At 36.0% G+C, this 23,934-nt stretch overlaps 1 protein-coding gene across 3 annotated transcripts in view; it reads right to left on the bottom strand.

Moving 5' to 3' along the window:
• Nucleotides 1-23,934, bottom strand: part of ATAD1 (ATPase family AAA domain containing 1) — a 54,351-nt gene that overhangs the window by 2,860 nt on the left and 27,557 nt on the right. For 2 of the 3 annotated variants that reach the window (XM_082423885.1, XM_082423887.1), the window contains exons 7-9: nt 11,355-11,444; nt 8,515-8,565; nt 650-783 (exon numbers count right to left, since the gene is read on the bottom strand). In XM_082423885.1, coding sequence (XP_082280011.1) covers nt 650-783; nt 8,515-8,565; nt 11,355-11,444 — 275 coding nt within the window. The remainder of the gene's footprint in view (nt 1-649; nt 784-8,514; nt 8,566-11,354; nt 11,445-23,934) is intronic. The other variant, XM_082423886.1, reaches the window with a different exon arrangement.

The following is a 23,934-nucleotide window of genomic DNA, read 5'->3' as shown; positions in this document are numbered from 1 at the left end:
GGGGCTTAGAAATGCAGTGTTACACTGGTTCAGGGCAAGTGGCCTTATGGGAAACACAGGACTTCTGTTCATCAGAGCTGCATTATTCCATATTCCAGTTCACTAATACAGCTGGTACAAGATTGGTTTCTCAAGCTCAAGATACTTTGAAACTGGTTTCAAGTTTGCTGCAGTGACAAATGACTTCTTTTTTAGTAAATACATTATTAACAAGTTGAAGTCTAGTGCACAGCAACGTCCCCATAAATGTGAAATTTCTGGAAGACAAGGCACTCATTTCCATAATGTAAAAATTTAAAATACAAAAGCAATCCAGGGATACCAGAGCAGCTGTTTTCCTGGTAGAGATGGGTAAGCTTAAGTTTGTCAGCTTTCTGTAACCCAGTTCATGGATTTCCAGTAGAAATTCAGCTTTTACTTCTTTCTCGTCATTTCAGATGCTTCCCCAAACCACCCTCCCTTGCAAATTCATTTCCAGAATTCTCCTTCAGAAAAAAGGCAATAAATAACGTTAGGGGAATTTTAAATTCCAATTTACCTTTTTATTCCATAAGCAGAGTTGGTATTATAAAGCAAAATAAAAGAAACTATCCCAAAAGCTCTAAAAGGGTTTGACAAATACTAAGAGATCAACTCTAAATACACACACCTGTCTTCTGATGTAGAATTAACATATTCCCTGACACAGAGGAGGGCAGCGTCTCGGCACATCTCCTTTAGGTCACTTCCTGAAAACCCATCAGTTTCCTGGGCAACTTCCAGCAGGTCCACATGCCTATCCACCTTAAACAAATGTAAAACATGCTTTAAAAAAAATGTAAAATATACTGCAAAAGATATATCCAAACATTCTTAGAATTAAAGAAAGTTAAGCATATTGGAACAGCATGGAAGGAGAATCAATAGATAGTATTTTCAGTCTCTAGAAGTTTTCTTTTTTTAACCATAAAAGCTTAAAATTTGAAATCTAATTTTCAGTAATTGTCATTATGACCAAAACATAAATAAGTCTTACTAGATATATCACAGAGTGATGGCGAAGAATAGGCATTCGAATATTGCTGGATTGACTTTGGTGCCTCTTAGGAAGGTCCCACTTTGACACTTTTTTATAATATAGTCAACATACTTGGCAAATAGCCTATATCATTAAGTCCTGAGACCTGATTTTTGTAATATTATGATATTACAAAAATCATATTCTACTAAAATATTCTAACCCTCATTTTAACTGTAATGCTTTGATATTCTACTACCTCAACACTAATTCAGCACCTATGGTTTTGCTCCCCAACCTAAGCTTATACAGTCAAGCCAATTAAGTGATCCTCCTGGGCACATAACAGACTTGGGATACTTAAAAGCTGATATGTAGCTTAAGAAGAGAAAATGAGAAAGAAAAAAACTAATTATAGTAACTACCATGTATTAAATGATTCTTATATATCATTCGCTGTATTAAGTACTTTACATGGAGTATTCTCATTTAATCCTGACAGGGAAGTATTCTCATTTTCCTTTTCAGAAAATAGTAAAATCTGCAGAGGTTAAATAAATTGCCCAAGGTCACACCATTGCCAGAGCCAGGATTTGAACACAATGCAGTAAAGATCCAGCTGCATGTTTTCCCCCATATTGCTAACCGTTCGTCTTAACATTTATTTTCCCCAAGTTGACTGGAAATGCCATCTTCATTTGTTACTAAATTCCCATTTGTCTTTGTGGAAGACCCCGTGTAACTCTACACAAGGACAAGAGACTTGGAGGTAGGACAACATGGGATGTACTGTTAACTCTGCAACTGTGACCTCACATGACAGGGTTCTCAGTCCTAAATGTGGAGGTTAAATAAAGAGAAATCACATATTCTTTGATAAAAAGGAAACTGCACCCAGAAGGTAGGTGTGGAACAGGCAAGGAAAATGGTAAACTACATATAGATAAATCTAAGCTTTAATATATAAAAACAGTAATAATAATCATTTAATTTGGGGTAAAGAACTAAGTAGCACTAAAAGAGAATGTGTAACTTCCAAATGACTAGAGGAAGAGGGAAACAGGAATGAAGAACACAAGAGCAACACTGAAGAACGAAGGACTGGTGGGGAGGTGGGGGAACTGGAGGGGGAAAGGGGAAGGTGTGGGCAGGGGGTGGGTGGGTGGAGTCCAGGGAGGGGAAAAAAAGCATAATACATGGAAAGCACTAAAATAAAAAAGAACAAATGCAAATTTATCAGTAATCACCACACACACAAACAGAAATCATTACATAATGATAAAAAATAATTCACCAGAAAAATATAACAAATGGACAAACCCGCAACAATACTGGGAGATTTGTAACAATACTGGGGATATAAGACGATAAGTTCTAGGGCTAGTTATAGTTAGAATCTGTGATCTAATGGACAAACATAAAAGCTGACACACTGATTACAGGAATTCTGTATAATCTGGATATTAGTCCTTTGTTGGTTATAGGGTTGCAAATGTTTTCCCTGTGACCTGTTCTTGCACTTTGTTCAGTGTATCTTGTCATACTTCAAGAAGCCTTAAGTCTGATTACAGTCAGACTTTTCTATTCTCTTTGTAGTTAAAACTTTTTTGTGTGCCTCAGAAACTCACGTGTACATAGGAAATCAGACGTATACGAGGACCTAATTTCTCTATAGTTTGTAACAGTGAAAGAGAAAAAATAACCTGCACCTGTACCTGTATTATGTATCTATCCACACACATTTATGGAAATACACACAACGAACTTCAGGATAGTGCTGAGAGCTCTCTACAGCAGGCTACCAAGGATGGTGTGGGGTGAGGGAGCGGGGGAGGGGTTGACATGAAGCAAAATATATTAGGATCACCTTTTAAATCCAGGTGTTAGATTTAAAGTTATTTGTGTATATGTCTAAAATAAAAGACCTTCCAAATTATTCTCCGAGATGTTAAAAATTAGTCCTCCTCCCTCAAACAATCAACACCTCCACCCTATCCTTTGCCTTCTCCTTTGCTGGGCCACACTATGTTCTAACCACTCACAAATCTTGTGCATGACAGGGTGATAAAGTCACAAAGATGAACAAAACAAGTATAAGAAAAGAATAAACAGAAAATTCCAGTCATTGGGGGAGAAAGATTAGTAAACAGAGATAGCATTCCATAACGGTTAAGAGAAAGGCTCCATCACTACTTTGCTATGTAAACCTGAGTAACTCATTATATAACTTTCTCTGGATTTCAGTTTCCAGAGAAGTGTAAAAGAGTACTAATATGTACTGCTTAGATGAACTGAGGATTAAATAAAACGATGTGTATCTTACCACAATGCTTGGCACACAGCAAGCACTCTAAAAGTAGCCCTTTTTATTTTAAGATAATGGCTCTAGATAAACCGTGAAATAATGAGAATTATTTTTATTAGGCAAGTATGAAGGCAATTCCCAAGTTAAAAAAAGGTTTTGAGTACTGGGAGCAAAACAGGAATAAATTAATGAACGTCCAAAATAGCTTGAAAGAATAGCACTTATTTGTGTGCGGTTATTTCACTATATCTGCCATTGACTGTACACTGCATAATAATCAAAGCATTTTACATATATTATTTAATTTAAGTTCTCAAACCGACTCTGTGAGATTGTTGGCATTATCTCCGATTTCCAAGTGAGAAAATGAGGCACAGAGACGCTAACAATATTTGCTCAAGGTCACACAGTAGGAAATGGTCAAGCCAGAATGGGATCCTCAGGTCTGTCTCCTAAACCCATGCTTGTTAACTATTCCCACTGTTACAGAAAATATATAAATTCAGGTTAGTCTGTATAGGGAACAAAAACTATCCTTACTGTAGTGTCAGACATGATACTTGTATCAGATATAAATGTTATTAGTTCTAATGCTTTCATACTTAAAATGTTAAGCCCAAACCAGTATACTATCTTTCTTAGACATGGACTATCTTTTTTAAATGAGTGGGTCGTGTTAAGGATCTATCAATAGAGAATTGTGAAAGACTGGAAAACGGTGTCATTTCATAAAGCTTCATTCTTTTCTTCAGAGAAAAACTCAAAATATAAAAGTCTAGCCATCTGTTTGCATCACAAACGCTAATTCTGCTCAGGAATGTATACGCATGATAACGCTCATCTTATTAAATAAATGTGTGTGCTACTGATTTGAGGCATGTTTTAGCACAATCACATTAATTTCTTTCATGTCCCACTGAAGTAACAATATGCCCCCAGCACATAAACACCAGCCGGCAGGAGATGAGACGCCCCCGTGGCAGCGACTATCCAGAGAGCACTCATATTCTGCATCGCAGAGCTCATCAGACGCTAATTCTCTGCACTTTCATCAATAAGAAACAGGAGGCTAAAAATTGCCTGTACCAATGACAAATGTAATTCTGAAAGAATTTCCAAAGATACTACTGTTAAAAAAAGCAGAACACTAGAATCAAAGTTTAAATTAGGCATAATGAGTAGTGTCTTAAATTTAAATGCTAAAATTTAATGGCCTGTGTAAAGTATGGCTATCATATGAGACACAGAGCTTACATCTCATAATTTACATTCATCATCTATATATCAATGACCTATATCACCTATATTTACACTGGACCACATATACGGGGTTCAAAAATGTTAACTTCCAGCCACACTTCATGAAAAATTTTTTAAATAACTGTATTAGTTAACCTGAAGTCTCCGCAAAATTGTTCACAACTACCTTGTAATGCCTGTTAAATTTCTAGCCACATCATAGCCATTCTAATTCAAAAGATCTTGTGAACTCATTTAATCCCCTTTGTTTTCTTCTCTGTTCATCAATGCCTATCCTTATCAAAGGTTGACCAATGGAGCCTGTTTTATCTAAACAGTACTACAACTACACAATGTCTTCTTGAAAGCAGTAATCAAATATTCAGTTAAAAGGCAAAATGTAATTTGTTGATTTCTCATTCATGGAGGACAGGAGTTCCTTACCCAGAATATATGCAAGGTTTTAGGAATTTCCCTGAAACTATACAAAACATTTCAAGTGTATACGCAGTTTTTAAAGGGAAGACGACATACCTTTATCTCTTTATTAAAGGGCTCTATGATCCCCAAAATGGTTAGTAACCAATGATCTAATCTCTGTAATTTGTTAGACACTTTAAACTTTAGCAAATAGCATATATGTTATTTTGATATATTGTAAAGAAATAAATGAACAGAACACCACTGAAAGATACAAGACTTGAACAACCAGAAAGACATAAATGCTTCCGGGGAGAAAGAGTCAACATCAAAAATATCTTAATTCTCTTAAATTATGATCCACCAAAAACACTAGTGTTGTTTTTTTTCTTGAATAAGACAACTTAATTTAAAATTCATACAGAAAAAATAGCATACCAAGAAACTGTGGGCTGGGGGACAACAAGAGGTGTCTAGCCCTACCTGATATGAAAACTTACAAAACCTTAATAATTAAGAGTGTGGTGGGGACTTCCTTGGTGGTGCAGTGGTTAAGAATCCACCTGCCAATGCAGGGGACACGGGTTTGTGCCCTGGTCCAGGAAGATCCCACATGCCGCGGAGCAACTAAGCCCGTGCGCCACAACTACTGAGCCTGCGCTCTAGAGCCCACGAGCCACGACTACTGAGTCCACGTGCCACAACTACTGAAGCCTGAGCACCTAGAGCCCGTGCTCCACAACAAGAGAAGCCACTGCAAAGAGAAGCCTGCACACCGCAACGAAGAGTAGCCCCCGCTCGCTGCAACGAAGACCCAACAAAGCCAAAAAAAGAAAAAAAAAAAAGTGTGGTGCTGGTGAATAAACACAGAAAAGACCAATGACCTGAATTCAAAGTCCAGAAACATAGCCAATACATACGAGAATTTAGTATGTGATAAAGGTGGCTTCTCTAATGAGGAAAGGATGGACTATTCCAAAAAATGGTGTTGGGACAACTGGGTATCCATTTGGAAAAACAAAAGCAAAATTCAATTCATAGCACACATCATACATCTGGATAAATACCAATTATAGCAAAGATTTAAATGTAAACCATAAAACCATAATGGACATCCAGATACTATGTATCTCCTAATGAAAGAATATAATTCTACCCAAGAAGTAGTCCTCTCTCCAACTGAACCTAATCTCATCCAGTCTCTTGATCCAACTACCAATTTTAGAGGAATTACTGCTCCTTGTATAATCAGCAAAATTCACACTATGGAAAAATCTGGACAAACCCAACGTGGTTTTTTTCAACAAATAAATTGAAAGGGGAAGAGGGAAAGGACGAGAGACATGAAGGGAGAATCTATAGTCTATAGATTAAAAGAGATTTAAAATCTGAAATAATTGAAAATTACAAACTTTATATGGATCCTGAGTCAAACAAATATATGGTTTAAAAAAAAAAAGATGTTTAGGAGACAATTAGAAATTTGAAGAGACTAGATATTCAATGAGAGTAACAAATTTATGTCATTTTTTGCTTAAGTATAACAATGGTAATGAGCTTAGGTTAAATAAAGAAAAGAATCCTTCCTTTTAGAGCTATAATTAAAATATTTACAGATGAGATATGATGGGAAAACATGGGAGGTAAGGAAGTAGATAGGGTATGGATGAAGCAGAATTAGCCATGGGATGACGGAGATTCAAGGAAGCATGAAAACCACTGAAATGTAAGTATGCCTCACTACGGGAAGTTATTTGGTTTCTTAATTTAGATAGCAAGTTCAAATAGTGAGTTTACATATGAAGTTTATGAGAGTGAGGAATACCACGTTATTAAAATATACTTGGTTACAGAGTTTTGGAAAAACAAGTAGCAAGAGTTGGAGAATATGGAAACGTCCTTTACAAACATGGTAGTGGAAAAGGACTTTTTAATTTAGATCAAAACTTAGAAGCCATAAAGGGGGAAAAAAATCCAGTAAAATCAAGACAAACTAGGAAAAAATATTTTCAAATCATATAAACAAAGGGCAAATTTCCCTAATACGTTAGAGTTCCTACAAATCTACAAGAAAAAAACCATTCTAATAGAAAAACAGGCAGAGAAAATGAACAGGTATTTCACACACACACACACAAATTCTAGAGGCTCTTAAACATATACTGCTCATTTCATCCCTCAGTGTAAATTAAAACTATAATGAGATACCATTTTCTACCTATCATGTTGGCACAAAGTTTCATAACATTCTGTTGGCAAGGCTATAGGGCAAGAGGCACTCTAATATTGCTGATGTTAGAGTAAACTGGGGGACTTCCCTGGTGGTGCAGTGGTTAAGAATCCACCTGCCAATGCAGGGTTCGATCCCTGGTCCAGGAAGATCCCACATGCCTGTGCGGCTCAACTACTGACCCTGTGCTCTAGAGCCTGCGAGCCACTACTGAGCCTGCACGCCACAACTACTGAAGCCCGCGCTCTGCAACAAGAGAAGCCACTGCAAAGAGAAGCCTGCGCACCGCAATGAAGAGTAGCCCCCACTTGCCGCAACTAGAGAAAGCCTGTGCGCAGCAACGAAGACCCACGCAGCCAAAAATAAAAATAAAATAAATTTTTAAAAAAAAGAGTAAATTGGCATGAACAATTTGGCAACTACTACCAAAATTATGAATATCATACCCTTTGATCTAGCAATTTTTCTTCTGGAAAATTCACCCTACTAATATTCCTGGCACAAGTGTGAAATGATGTATGTACAAGGTTATTCAATGCAGCATTTTTACAGTAGTGAAAGACTGGAATCAACCCAAATGTTCTTCAATGTGGCATTGATTAAGTAAATTATGCTATATCCATACAATGGAATCCTATGCAGTGCAAAAGAAAAAAGAGAGAGAGAACAGAACGAGGAAACCATATGCTAATATGGAATCTCAAAAATAAGTGAAAAGAGCAACAGAGAAAACTGTATATGGTTTATTGATATGGTTTATGTAGAAAAGAGGAGAGGCGTAACATTATATTCTAATTTGCTTGTATAGGAATAACGCCATCTGAAAAGATACAGAAGAAATATAAGGGAGATACGAGACTTTTCCCTGTACACCATTTAATATATATATTTTAATTTTTGAAACGTGACTATATCACCTATTTTTAAAATACAAACGACTGAAGATTTTGATTATCATACCTTCTTAATTCTAAATTCCAACTTCAAAAAATATTGCAATTAAATAAAAACCAAAACCTCCCCATACTTCTCTGCAAAAACAAATGTATCTTATATAATAGGAAACCAGTCTGAAAAATATCAAAGAGGATTCTAATCTGTAGATATGAAAACACATGGCTTTTTAAAAAGCAAATTACCTTTAATTAGTTCAAATATGCCATAATAATTGAGTTGTATGAGCAGCCAAGAGTTTTACAGTAATTTACAAGTTCAAAGCTACATTATGCCCAGGTTCCTTTTTCATTTCTGTCTAAAATGATTTTATGAACATAAATATTTTTATATTTATAGGATGGAGAAAAAATGTAATTTTCTACTTACATTTTCATTTTTCAAGATGAGTTTCAGGATTGCTTCTCTTTGTTTTAGGGCCTAAAACCAGGATAATTTCCAGTTAGCATTTTAAAAAAAAAAGGATCAACTAATTTTCCTAATATTTCTTCCTTTCCTTGTAAACTACCTGACAATACCTATAAGAAATGACAGAAACTCTGACAGGTCATAGAAACTTTTGACTAAAGCAAGGTCTAGATTCTAGACTCTAGAGTAATCATTTGTGGTTGTCTTACTGAACTATATCTTCTTATTCTGAATCCCCAGTGCCTAGTACCGTATCTGGAAAATAACATGCCCTTAAATGTTTCTTGAGTGAGTAAATGAATTCCTATGACTACCAATGTCTTTCCTCTACAGCTCTGCAAATCTCCTTTTCTTAATTTAGGAAACTTCTGAAAACTCACTGCTGCCATAAAATTTTTTATCAGGAACTGGAAGAGATGGCAACAATACCTGCTCAGTTCTTCCATTCAGCATATAACTTCCATATCCACTAATTTATATTGGTGAATTTTATTTAGTGTTAATAGCATATTTGTTTATATGCTTGTATGCTTCCCCCCCCAACTGATGCTTCATATTACTAGAGAATAGAAGTTTTTATAGAATACCTTACATATACAGTAAATATGAATGCTTTTAAAGATTATTATGGCTGAACTCATCCCTATTCCCACAACCACTGAAAAAAACAGAGCTGGTTACAATGAGTACCAAATTAAATGACCTGAAAAACAAAACCAAACTGCTGTTTCTGTAATTCAAATGTGTTAAGTATGAAGGTTAATTTGGTATGTTATGCGATCACCAATAAGTACTTTTTGTTAATAAGCATTTAACTTGGAAAGGAGTTTTAAGGTAAGGTTAATCATACACTTTGTTATCATAGTTAAACAGTAAGAAAAAAATTACCCTATAAAGTGCGTGTGTGTGTTCACTAAAAACAGAATGAAGAGGGGGATTATAAAAATCCCAGTTTCTACATTACGAGTACACAAGTTTATGACAAATTTGACAAAATCTTTTACAACCTATTTTGAACTCATACAAAAATATATTAAACTTACAACTTTAGTAAAGGCTACTTTCCATGCTGCTGTACCCTATGTTCTATTCTACTGTACATCAAAACCCTTTGTTTGCTCTTAGACTATAAGCAGAGATTCTATCAATATAATCTTTACCTTCAGAACCACTGAGGTGAACTGATTATCTCTAAAAATATTCTGATGTCTTTGTAACAAAATAAGATCAAATATCTTGTGTGAAGCATACAAAGTTCATCTAAACCTTCAGCAGTCAACCTTTCCAGCCTCATCCCCACCTACTTTCCTTGATGCCCCCTAACTGAACTATCCCCAGAAGTCACCATTAAATATGTGCTTCCACACCTCCTTGCCTTTCTTCATTCTGGTAGAAAAGCATTTCTCTGCTTCACCTGTCAAATTGCTACCATCCTTCATCCTTCAAGGTCCAGCTGGATTCTGTAGGTTTCACTAACGCCTCAGACAGAATTATGTTTTCATCATCATCTCAGGTCCTCACAGTTCTTTAAGCATACTTTTGTAAAGTACATTTTACATTTTTTTTTTTTTTTGGCCACGTGCCACGCAGGATATCTTAGTTCCCCAACCAGGGATCGAACCCATGTCCCCTGCAGTGGAAGCACGGAGTCTTAACCACTGGACTGCCAGGGAAGCCTCCATTTTACATTATTTATTTTTGTGTCCAGCTCCCCTGAAATACAGAGTTCTTTTAGGACAGGGGCCACGCTCTATTCACCAGAGCCTGGCAGGTGTCTGACACATATTAATGCTCAATAAATATTAGTCATACTAAGTACATTTTCTAGTCTCCTATATCACATTAAAAAATCTCTGCACCGAATCATCAGGTAGATTTTCTAACAGACTGCCTAAGTAAATGTATACCCTCAGAGGAATCAGAGGCTGCAGCTGCAGCAAAGAGCCAGCCAGAGTAACTGTGCAGAGGCCATAGCCACCAATTTCACGAAACCACGTTTACTGCTACAAACTGTTAAGCTGAAGAATATAAAATGGGGCAAATATTTTTAGGCCAGAGATTTTAATTTTGAAAGAAGTGACAGTGTAAGTTCTTCTACATAGCAATATATGTAACATGCTGATTGTATGGTGCATATAGTCTATTACTAACCCTGTTTGGTTTTTTCTCCTTTAATCTAAAAGCAGACAAAACTCAGGATTTAGGGATTTTGTGCAAAGAAGTATCAAGTTATAACCTTCTACTTGAGGGTACTTTTAACTAGCAAAAAAGAATGCTAGAAGAAGATACTTACTACCGGTTCAATACCACCCTCACATTTGCATTCTTATGTTAAAGTGTAATATCATAGCTACTGGTTAATCATTAATCCTGCCACAGGAAAGCACTGCCAATAATTAATCAAATAAATACCAGGTGTTCTTCCTGTCAGGCCTTCAGAACGGTTCTTTAACCCTAAAACCCTAATTTCATCCTATCCTAAACCAAAACTATAATTTACATTTTCTTATGTATCTTCCATAGATAACTTTGCTGCATTCTAAAGAAAATCACTAAAGTGTCCAGGCAAACTTGAGGTAATGAGATACTTTGAAGAGAAGCAAATAACACTGATCTTAGGAAAGAAAAATTTAAAAAGCAAGAAAAGGAATGGAAAGGACAAAAGTAATTAGGGGGATTCTTGCCCTATTCCTTCCCAGCCTGTCATAAATAATAAGTCTTATTTTTTAATCATTCCCTTTGTGAAATCACAGATAAAGACAAATATTTAACTGTTCATAATATCAATCAAATCCACCTACAGGCTGGTTGATATGAAATCTCGTAGGCATTCTTCTCATTATAGCTGAGTCAAGATCCTGAGGACGATTAGTAGCTCCCATCACTATGACCTAAATATATAAAGAAAACAAAGGTATTAAATATACCATTAATACTCCTTTTAGGTTGTTATTACTAGGGCTTAGAAGATATAGAAGATTAAGTGGGGTTTAAACTAAATCTTCTATAGGAAATATGATTGTAATCCAGTATTACTCAAATATTTATAGATATAAATCAGAGTTAATCCTAAATACATCAAATGATAGCAAAGCTGGTAAGGCTGATGCATTTTGCCAGACTTTTAGTAACTAAAATAATACATTATTCAGTTACTGAGGAATTATAAAAATTTTAAAAAACCTATTGTATTTTGCAAAATATCGTTACACAGTGGCTACATGTTGAATAACTTAAAGTTAGTTATGTTACAGCTTGGGAGTATATATAAGGGGAATACTTCAAGTCCTTTAATAATATTAAGGAGAGAATCATTTCCCCTACCAGAATCTGAGGATTCTGGTAAGAGTAATAGATGTCATCTATTTTTTCCTCTAGATTTCACATCATCATTTCATGGCACTATCAGCACTGCAGGTGACATCTTCTCAGTGCAAATAAAACCTCAAGCAATCCAATTTTAAACAAGGGCAACAGAATAAAAGCAAACATCAAAATGCTGGGTAGAATATTAAAAAAAAAAAAGAAAAAAAGTTGCAGGCAGCCCTGCCAACCTCTGGGTCTATGCCACTTATTTATAAAGAACGTAGAGATGAAAAATCAACACGAATAAAGACAGATATACAAAACAATTTAATTTCTGAATGGCTTCAATATTACCATTCTTGTTGATATTTCTGTATAATATAATTAAGCACACATCTGTTATCCAAAATGAAATTTATTGGTATTCTAAGGAAAACTTTTATTTCAGCCTAAGAGGTCTTAGATTTCTGAAATAATCTGAAATCTAACTCCAGAACAACATGTTGAAAAATACACTAACTCTTATATTCTACTTTTTTTTTTTTAGGCTATTCTGTGCAGCATGTGGGATCTTAGCTCCCAGACCAGGGATTGAACCTGTGCCCCCTGTATTGGGAGTGCAGCGTCTTAACCACTGGACTGCCAGGGAAGTTCCTTATAGTCTACTTCTACTCTTTACGTTTAACATTACTCAACTGCCAAATTACTTTCAATTAACTGTGAGAGGTTGCCACCTAGAGGGAAAAAATATACATACAAATTTGAGAAATAGTTCCATAACATAATGCAATTTTGTATTTGGGTCAAGTGATCCTAAAGTCAAAATATTAATGCTCTTACCTGTTTTTCTTGACTGACTTTCTACAACTCTATAGAATAAGGAAAATTTCTACCTAAACAAAGTCTTTAAAAGTGAGCAAATGAATTAATTGTATAAGATAAAGGATTAATATAGTATATTTTGAGATAAAGTATTCATTAGGTATTAAAAGAGAGTTCAAAGTGATATGGAAGCTTGTTGAAGACTGATCATATTATGTTGTAGAGAATCACAAAAAGCACTGTGGTTGAGGCAGCACCTGAAAAAAACTGAAAAAGGGGCTGTACTCTGAGAAACGTTCTAGGTAAACAGCCTGAAACAAAACAAAAACCCATTATGAAACATGAAACACTAAAACTTAGGATCAAGGAATCCAGATAAATCTAGCACAACATGGCCTAATGAATTTATTTGGGGTGATAACAGATATTCACAATGAAAAAGCAAAGCAAGAGTGATTGACATCACTTAAAGAAGTAAATTTTAAGGAGTGATTTTACGGGGCAAAAAAGATAACCTTTACACATATATTAACTCTATTTAGTGCAAATAAGCTAAAACTAAAAATGGGAAGCAACAGTAATTTTTTAGTATTTATGCAGCAAAATTGATGCACCTTTTAGGTATTAGGTAAGACTTCTAAAAATCTTTAAAACAAAATATTAATATAAATTTTTTTATCATTTCACATTTAAAACAATCAGATCTAAATATATGCCTCAAAAGCTGAACTATGTCAATGAATACCCTAAAAACAATGTTAGCTTTTACGTCTCATGTCTCTCAAGATGAAGAATATATCATCGACTAACTTGGAACAGTAGTAGTGACAGGTTTAATTGGGCCATTCAACTATTTTTGTTTCCTCTCTGGCAAGGAAACAAAGAACGTAAGCTGGGGTACTGGGCTCCATCCATAGTCACAGAATAGACAATTTTAGAGGAAAGCTAACTGGTTCCTATTAAAGAAGATGTCTAAAACTATTATTCAAATTAGTAATAGCCGTTTTAACCCCCTCAACACACAAGAAAGTTAAAAGCAACATCTTTATTTTCTTCCTCAAAAGTCTGTCATAATAGAACAGTAACTACTATTAGTATAATAAAGAAAAACGGTTCTAAAAATTCAATTTTAATTTGCTGTATCAGAACCACACTGTGGGGCTCTGGACGAAGTGGCTAAGGAGTATATTTCATCCAAATTATTTTATAATATTATTATCATTATTTCCTTGGTTTTAAAACAATACTCTGATAAGATATAATATTAAACTATCAATATTTCTCTCTTACATGGGCTAACTTCAATTCTCTGCATACTTTAAATACTATTGCTTAGGAGGATAATTAGTTTCAGGAAACCTGCAAACTAAACTCATTGAATAGATTTCTCAGAACCAATAATTAATATAAATTGTTTCTAGTAATTCACCAGAATTTATCTATGTTGTGCTTTCTTCTCTAATCATCAAACAAACCCTAAAGGCAATTTTCCCTCAAAATGAAATTATACTTTCATAACGGTGATGTAGGACATGGGGCTTAATTTTCTTCTTGAGAATTAGGTGTCTCAGCACTTTTGATTTATGGTAATGTGGCGGACAAAGGAGATCCTTAAACCCTCTGGCTACAAAACATGTAAAAATAATAAAATATTTTTAAAAACTCAAATTAATCAATAAATCTGCAAAAAAGTAAAGGAATTAAGCTGAAGCCAGCAACAAAGCCTATACATGATGTAGGTAAGCAAGGGTAGAAGTTGACCACATACCATATGGACACGTACAGATTTTTAAAAGTGGTGTGTGTGATGAGAGACCACCCTACATAAAGTTGGGACTCATGAAGTATTATGGCCTGAGAAAAGTGGTGAAATATTAGAAAACCTATTTGGCAGAGTCAGGTCTTGGTTCTTGGAAAGATATATAAACACACACACTAAATCACTGAGATTTCATGGTTCTTGGCCAGCTAACATGGATCTTGAACCTGAATTTACCTGTCTTTGGAAAAGAACATGGCAGAGACAAGTACAAAATCTCTTAGAACAGCAAACCGTCAACGTAGATTCCAAAAATTCACACATAAAGTTCTACCAAATATGATTTTTCCCATGAAATCACAAAACACACAAGGAAATAACCATCTTAAACTCAAATGATAGAACAAGATGTACAAATACTTCTATGTTAGAATTATTGAAGATGGACTATAAAATTAGTGTTAATACATTTAAAGGAATAAACAAGAAATTATAAAAAAAATCACATAGCAAATACTTATGTAGCAAATATATACCAGATACTGTTACAGGCACTTTACTCAGATTAAATCCTTAAAATCCTACAACAGTTCTGAGGTGGATACAATTCTTCCCTCTTTATAGATATTACCCCCTCTATTCAGACACAGGGTGATGATATAATTTTGCCAAAGTTACAAAGCTAATTGATGCCAGGGCTCTGCTTTACTAATCCAACTGGCAAGAGACCATCAAAACTGATCTGGCAGACCTGAAAAAGAGTCTAAAAGAATTTCTAGAGCTGAAGAATATAATAACTGAAATAATAAGCTCAATGAAAATGCTACATAGCTGAAGGGATCCAAATGAAGCCAGAATTATCTAATTGGAAGAGGTAAAGAAATTACCCAGAATATAGCACAAAGAGATAGAAAATATGAAAGAGACATTAAAAAACATGGAATATAAATAAGGTATGTCCAAATGGCTTTTGATAAGATCACAAGGAAAATGGAAAAGAAAAAATATTTGAAGAAATAATGGTTGATTTTTTTTTTTTTGGCTGCGTTTGGGTCTTCACTGAGGTGCACAGGCTGCTCATTGCGGTGGCGTCTCTTGTTGCGCAGCATGGGCTCTAGGTGCGCAGGCTCAGCAGTTGTGGCGCATGGACTTAGTTGCTCTGTGACATGTGGGATCTTCCTGCACCAGGGCTCAAACCTGTGTACCCTGCACTGGCAGGCAGATACTTAACCACTGCGCCACCAGGGAAGTCCCTCTAACTAAGTTTTCTTAAAAGGGGCAAAAACAGATTACAAAATAGAAAATACCTACTGAAGTTAAAACAATGAAAGAACATTATTAACCTTCCCAAAACTTTTCCATGAGAAAAGTTTTTATATACGTGAGATATAAAATAGGTGATTCATGGAAGGGGGGGGAAAAAAACCCAAACAGAAAAATGGCTCTAGAACTTCCATTTCCAGCAATATGGCAGAAAATCAAACATGCCAGAAAATAGTTTAAAATTTTCTTTTAAAATACATTATTGATCTGGCAAGAAAGTATGGAATATTCAGAGGTGAAGAACTAGGTGAAAATGGGAACTCAAAGATGTAAATTGAACAATATAGCTGGCTTTCTCTCTGGGGGAATACCAAGGGACATTAATTTTGGTTTTCACAGCCTTTCAGCGGGAAGAGACAAAGCCTAGGACAGAAGACTGTCATGTATAAAATTGGAAAGGTGCATGTGACAGGAAGCGGTTAAGTATATAAGTATTAGCAACTAATGAAAATGAAAGTATAAAATTTAAGTTTAAACTAAAAATATATATATATGTAAGTAAGTTTGACTACTCAAAGTACGGAGAGGCCTGTACCAATCGGAAGCATCCTTTTGCTACATTAGTCAGAAATTAGCAAGCAAGGGAAATGTATTTAACCGCCCTACTTCCCTGCCTGCCTTTATGATGTGTGACAATGTACTGTCAAGTTGTGTGGCACTGACAAAACTAAAATACACAGTTGATTCTTTTTCTAGCTTCTTTTAATCATTCCTTAGAACCTTACAGAAAAGGAAATTACAGTTTAGAACATCTGAGAGCTTGCAAGGAAAAACATGCAGCCCCACTTTAACTAAGAAACGATGGACCTGGGCTGGAAACAAGATGTCGGAGTAAAAGAACTTGCACTCGCCTTCTCTCATGAAAACACCAAAATCACAACTAACTGCTGAACAACCATCAACAAAAAAGACTTGAACCAACCAAAAAAGATATTCTACATCCAAAGACAAAGAAGAAGTCACAAAGAGAGGGTAGGAGGGGCGCAATCGTATAATATATAATCAAATCCCATACCTGCTGGGTGGGTGACCCACAAACTAGAAAGTAATTATATTGCAGAAGTTCTCCCACAGGAGTGACAGTTCTGAGTCCCATGTCAGGCTGCCCAGACTGGGGGTCTGGCATTAGCAGGAGGAGCCCCCAGAGCATTTGGCTTTGAAGGCCAGTGGGGCTTGATTACAGGAACTCCACACACGGAGGGCACGCTCAAGGTCTTGTGTGTACCAGGACCCAGGGAAAAAGCAGTGACTTCACAGGAGCCTGGGGAAGACCTACGTGCTGGTCTTGGAGGGTCTCCTGGGGAGGCAGGGTGGCTGTGGCTCACTGTGGGGACGAGGACACTGGTGGCAGAGGTACTAGGGAGTACTCATTGGCATGAGCTCTCCTGAAGTCTGCCATTTTGACATCAAGATGAGGCCCCACTGTAGGATCCAGTGCTGGGACGCCTCAGGCCAACCAACCAACCAACAGGGCTGGAACACAGCCCCACCCATCAGCAGACAGGCTGCCTAAAGTCTTCCTGAGACCACAGCCGCCTCTAAACACACCCCCTGACATGGCCCTGCCCACCAGAGGGACAAGACCCAGCTCCAATCTCCAGTGGGCAGGCACAAGTCCCTCCTACCAGGAAGCCTGCACAAGTCTCTAGACCAGCCTCATCCACCAGGGGACAGACACCAGAAGCAAGAGGAACTACAACACTGCAGCCTGCGGAATGGAGACCACAAACACAGAAAGTTAAGACAAAATGAGACGGCAGAGAAACATGTTCCAGATGAAGGAACAAGATAAAACCCCAGAAGAACAACTAAGTGAAGTGGAGATATCTACCCGAAAAAGAATTCAGAGTAATGATAGTAAAGATAATCCATGATCTTGGGAAAAGAATGGAGGCACAGACTGAGAAGATACAAGAAATGTTTAACAAAGAGCTAGGAGATAATAAAGAACAAAGAAACAGAGTTGAAGAATACAATAACCGAAATGAAAAATACACTAGAAAGAATCAATAGCAAAATAACTAAGGCAGAAGAACAGATAACTGACCTGCAAGACAATGGTGGAAATCACTGCTGTGGAACACAATAAGGAAAAAAGAATGAAAAGAAAGGAGGACAGCTTAAGAGACCAATGGAACAACATTAAAAACACTAACACTCACATTACAGGGGTCCCAGAAGGAGAAAAGAGAGGAAGGGCCTGAGAAAATATCTGAATAGATCATAGCTGAAAAATTCCCTAACGTGGGAAAGGAAACAGTCACTCAAGTCCAGGAAGCGCAGAGAGTCCCATGAAGAATAAACCCAAGGAGGAACATGCTGAGACACATAGTAATAAAGTTGAAAAAATTAAAGACAGAGAAAATATTAAAAACAACAACAGGAAAGAAACAAATAACATACAAGGGAATCCCCATAAGGTTATCAGCTGATTTTTCAGCAAAAACTCTGTAGGCCAGAATGGAGTGGAGTGGCGTGATATATTTAAAGTGATGAAAGGAAAAAACCTACAACCAAGAATACTCTACCCAGCAAAACTCTCATTCGATTTGACAGAGAAATCAAAAGCTTTACAGACACTCGAAAGCTAAGAGAATTCAGCATCACCAAACCAGCTTTACAACAAATGCTAAAGGCTACAAGTGGAAACAAGAAAATTATGAATGGAAGCTCACTGGTAAAGGCAGACATACAGTAAAGGTAGAAAGTCATCCACATGCAGATATGGTATCAAAACCAGCAATTGTGAGGAGAGTACAAAAGCATGATATTGGAAATGCATTTGAACTTGAGAACAGCAACTTAAAACAATCACATATATATATATATATATATATAGAGAGAGAGAGAGAGAGAGAGAGAGAGAGAGAGAGAGAGTGGTATATCAGACTGCAATATCAAAAACTCATGGTAACTGCAAACCAAAAACCGACCATAGATATACATACAAAAAAAAGAAAAAGGAATACAAACACAACACTAAATATAGTCATCAAATCGCAAGAGAACAAAAGAGGAAAAGAAAAGAGAACTACAAAAACAAATATAAAACAATTAACCCAATGGCAATAAGAACATTCATATTGATAATTACCTTAAATGTAAACGTATTAACTGCTCCAACCAAAAGACATAGGCTGGCTGAACGGATACAAAACAGACCCACATATCTGCTGTCTACAAGAGACCCACTTCAGATCTAGGGACACATACAGACTGAAAGTGAGGGGATGGAAAAAGATATTCCATGCAAATGGAAATCAAAAGAAAGCTGGAGTAGCGATACTCATATCAGACAAAACAGACTTTAAAATAAAGACTGTCAAAAGAGACAAGGAAGGACACTGCATAATGATCAAGGGATCAATCCAAGAAAAAGATATAATAATTGTAAATATATATGCACCCAACATAGGAGAACCTCAATATAAACGGCAAATGTTAACAGTCATGAAAGGAGAAAGTGACAGTAACACAATAATAGTGGGGGTCTTTTAACATGCCACTTTACCAATGGACACATAATCCCAAAATGAAACTAAATAAGGAAGCACAAGCTTTAAATGACACATTAAACAAGATGGACTTAATTGATATTTATAGGACATTCCATCCAAAAACAACAGAATACACTTTCTTCTCAAGTGCTCATGGAACATTCTCCAGGATAGACCATATCTTGGGTCACAAACCAAGCCTTGGTAAATTTAAGAAAATTGAAATCATATCAAGTATCTTTTCCGACCACAACGCTATGAGACTAGATATCAATTACAGGAAAAAAACTGTAAAAAATACAAACACATGGCAGCTAAACAATATGCTACTAAATAACCAAGGAATCACTGAAGAAATCAAAGAGGAAATCAAACAATGCCTAGAAACAAAAGACAATGAAAACACGAAGACCCAAAACCTATGGGATGCAGCAAAAGCAGTTCTAAGAGGGAAGTTTATAGCAATACAATCCTACCTCAAGAAACAAGAAAAATCTCATAAACAACCTAAACTTACACCTAAAGCAATTACAGAAAGAAGAACAAAAATACCCCAAAGTAAGCAGAAGGAAAGAAATCATAAAGATCAGATCAGAAATAAATGAAAAAGAAATGAAGGAAACGATAGCAAAGATCAATAAAATTAAAAGCTGGTTCTTTGAGAAGGTAAAATTGATAAACCATTAGCCAGACTCATCAAGAAAAAAAGGGAGAAGATTCAAATCAACAGAAGTAGAAATGAAAAAGGAGAAGTAACAACTGACACTGCAGAAACACAAAGGATCATGAGAGATTACTACAAGCAACTCTACGCCAATAAAATGGACAACCTGGAAGAAATGGACAAATTCTCAAAAAGCACAACCTTCCGAGAATGAACCAGGAAGAAATAGAAAATATAAAGAGACCAATCACAAGCACTGAAATTGAAACTGTGGTTAAAAATCTTCCAACAAACAAAAGCCCAGGACCAGATGGCTTCACAGGCCAATTCTATCAAACATTTAGAGAAGAGCTAACACCTATCCTTCTCAAACTCTTCCAAAATATAGCAGAGGGAGGAATACTCCCAAACTCATTCTACGAGACCACCATCACCCTGATAACAAAACCAGACAAAGATGTCACAAAAAAAGAAAACTACAGGCCAATATCTCTGATGAACATAGATGCAAAAATCCTCAACAAAATACTAGCAAACAGAATCCAAAAGCACATTAAAAGGATCATACACCATGATCAAGTGGGGTTTATCCCAGGAATCCAAGGATTCTTCAATATATGTAAATCAATCAATGTGATACACCATATTAACAAATTGAAGGAGAAAAACCGTATGATAATCTCAACAGATGCAGAAAAAGCTTTTGATAAAATTCAACACCCATTTATAATAAAGTCTCCAGAAAGCAGGCATAGAGGGAAACTACCTCAACATAATAAAGGTCATATACGACAAACCCACAGCCAACATCGTTCTCAATGGTGAAAAACTGAAACCATTTCCTCTAAGATCAGGAACAAGACAAGGTTGCCCACTCTCACCACTATTATTCAACACAGTTTGGAAGTCTTAGCCATACCAATCAGAGAAGAAAAAGAAATAAAAGGAATCCAAATTGGAAAAGAAGAGGTAAAGCTGTCACTGTTTGCAGATGACATGATACTATACACAGAGAATCCTAAAGATGCCACCAGAAAACTACTAGAGCTAATCAATGAATTTGGTAGAGTAGCAGGATACAAAATTAATGCACAGAAATCTCTTGCATTTCTATACACTAATGATGAAAAACCTGAAAGAGAAATTAAGGAAACACTCCCACTTATCACTGCAACAAAAAGAATAAAATACCTAGGAATAAACCTACCTAAGGAGACAAAAGACCTGTATGCAGAAAACTATAAGACACTGATGAAGGAAATTAAAGATGATACCAACAGATGGAGAGATATACCATGTTCTTGGATTGGAAGAATCAACATTGTGAAAATGACTATACTACCCAAAGCAATCTACAGGTTCAATAGGGATCAAACTACCAATGGCATTTTTCACAGCACTAGAACAAAAAATTTCACAATTTGTATGGAAACACAAAAGACCCCGAATAGCCAAAGCCATCTTGAGAAAGAAAAATGGAGCTGGAGGAATCAGGCGCCTGGACTTCAGACTATACTACAAAGCTACAGTAATCAAGACAATATGGTACAGGCACAAAAACAAGAATATAGATCAATGGAACAGGATAGAAAGCCCAGAGATAAACCCACGCACATATGGTCACCTTATCTTTGATAAAGGAGGTAAGAGTATACAATGGAGAAAAGACAGCCTCTTCAATAAGTGGTGCTGGGAAAACTGGACAGCTACATGTAAAAGAATGAAAGTAGAACACTTCCTACATCATACACAAAAATAAACTCAAAATGGATTAAAGACCTAAATGTAAGGCCAGACACTATAAAACTCTTAGAGGAAAACATAGGCAAAACACTCTATGACATAAATAACAGCAAGATCCTTTTTGACCCACCTCCTAGAGAAATGGAAACAAAAACAAAAATAAACAAATGGGACCCAATGAAACTTAAAAGCTTTTGCACAGCAAAGGAAACCATAAACGAGACCAAAAGACAACCCTCAGAATGGGAGAAAATATTTGCAAACGAAGCAACTGACAAAGGATTAATCTCCAAAATATACAAACAGCTCATGCAGCTCCATATCAAAAAAACAATCAACCAATCAAAAAATGGGTGGAAGACCTAAATAGACATTTCTCCAAAGAAGACACATGGATGTCCAACAAACACATGAAAAGATGCTCAACATCACTAATTATCAGAGAAATGCAAATCAAAACTACAATGAGGTATCACCTCACACTGGTCAGAATGGCCATCATCAAAAAATCTACAAACAATAAATGTTGGAGAGGGTGTGGAGAAAAGGGAATCCTCATGCACTGTTGGTGGGAATGTAAACTGATATAGCCACCATGGAAAACAGTATGGAGGTTTCTTAAAAAACTAAAAATAGAACTACCATATGACCCAGAAATCCCACTACTGAGCATATACCCAGAGAAAACCATAATTCAAAAAGACACATGCACCCCAATGTTCACAGCGGCACTATTTACAATAGCCAGGACATGGAAGCAACCTACACGTCCATCAACAGAGGAATGGATAAAGAAGATGTGGTACATATATACAATGGAATATTACTCATCCATAAAAAGGAACAAAATTGGGTCATTTGTAGAGATGTGGATGGACCTAGAGAGTGTCATACAGAGTGAAGTAAGTCAGAAAGAGAAAAACAAATATCATATATTAACGCATATATGTGGAATTTAGAAAAATGGTATAGATGATCTTATATGCAATGCAGAAACAGAGACACAGATGTAGAGAACAAATGTATGTATACCAATGGGGAAAGGGGGGATGGAAGGAATTGGGAGATTGGGATTGACACTATACACTATGATACTACGTATAAAATAGAGAACTAATGAGAACATACTGTATAGAACAGGGAACTCTACTTAGTGCACTGTGGTGACCTAAATGAGAAGGAAATCCAAAAAAGAGGCGATATATGTATATGTATAGCTGATTCATTTTGCTGTACAGTAGAAACTAACACAACATTGTAAAGCAACTATACTCCAGTAAAAATTAATTTAAAAAAAAAGGATTAAAGACCCAGATGTAAGACCATATACTATAAAACTCTTAGAGGAAAACTCTTTGACATAAATTGTGCAAGATCATTTTGGATCCACCTCCTAGAGTAATGAAAATAAAAACAAAAATAAACACATGGGATCTAATTATTAATTTCCAAAATATTACGAACAGCTCAATGTAGCGCAACATCAAAAAAACACACAACCCAATCAAAAAATGGGCATAAGACCTAAACAGACATTTCTTCAAAGAAGACATATAGATGGTCAAAAAGCTCATGAAAAGATGCTCAAGATCGCTAATTATTAGAAAAATGCAAATCAAAACTACAATGAGGTATCACCTTACAGCAGTCAGAATGGCCATCATTAAAAAGTGTACAAACAATAAATGCTGGAGAGGGTGTGGAGAAAAGGGAATCTTTCTACACTGTTGGTGGGAATGTAAATTGGTATAGCCACTATGGAGAACAGTATGGAGGTTCCTTAAAAAACTAAAAATAGAGGTACCATAGGATCCAGCAATCCCACTCCTGGGCATATATCTGGAGAAAACCATAATTCGAAAAGATACATTCACCCCAAAGGTCATAGCAGGACAATTTACAACAGCCAAGACATGGAAGCAACCTAAATGCCCACTGACACATGAATGGACAAGGAAGATGTGGTACATATATACAGTGGAATATTATTCAGCCACAAAAAGGAATAAAATAATGCCATTTGCAGCAATATGGATGGACCTAGAGGTTATCATATTAAGTGAAGTAATTCAGACAGAGAATGACAAATATCACATGATATCACTTATATGTGGAATCTAAAAAAATGATACAAATGAACTTACAAAACAGAAACAGACTCCCAGACATAGAAAACAAACTTATGGTTACCAAAGGGGAAAGGTGGGAGAGAGGGATAAATTAGGAGTTTGGGATTAACATATACACATGACTATATATATAAAAAA

The sequence above is a fragment of the Balaenoptera physalus genome, assembly GCF_965194825.1.
Source record: "Balaenoptera physalus genome assembly, chromosome: 14".
NCBI lineage: Eukaryota > Metazoa > Chordata > Mammalia > Artiodactyla > Balaenopteridae > Balaenoptera > Balaenoptera physalus.
Note: the sequence above shows the minus strand (reverse complement) of the source record. Positions and strands in the feature narration are given on the sequence as shown.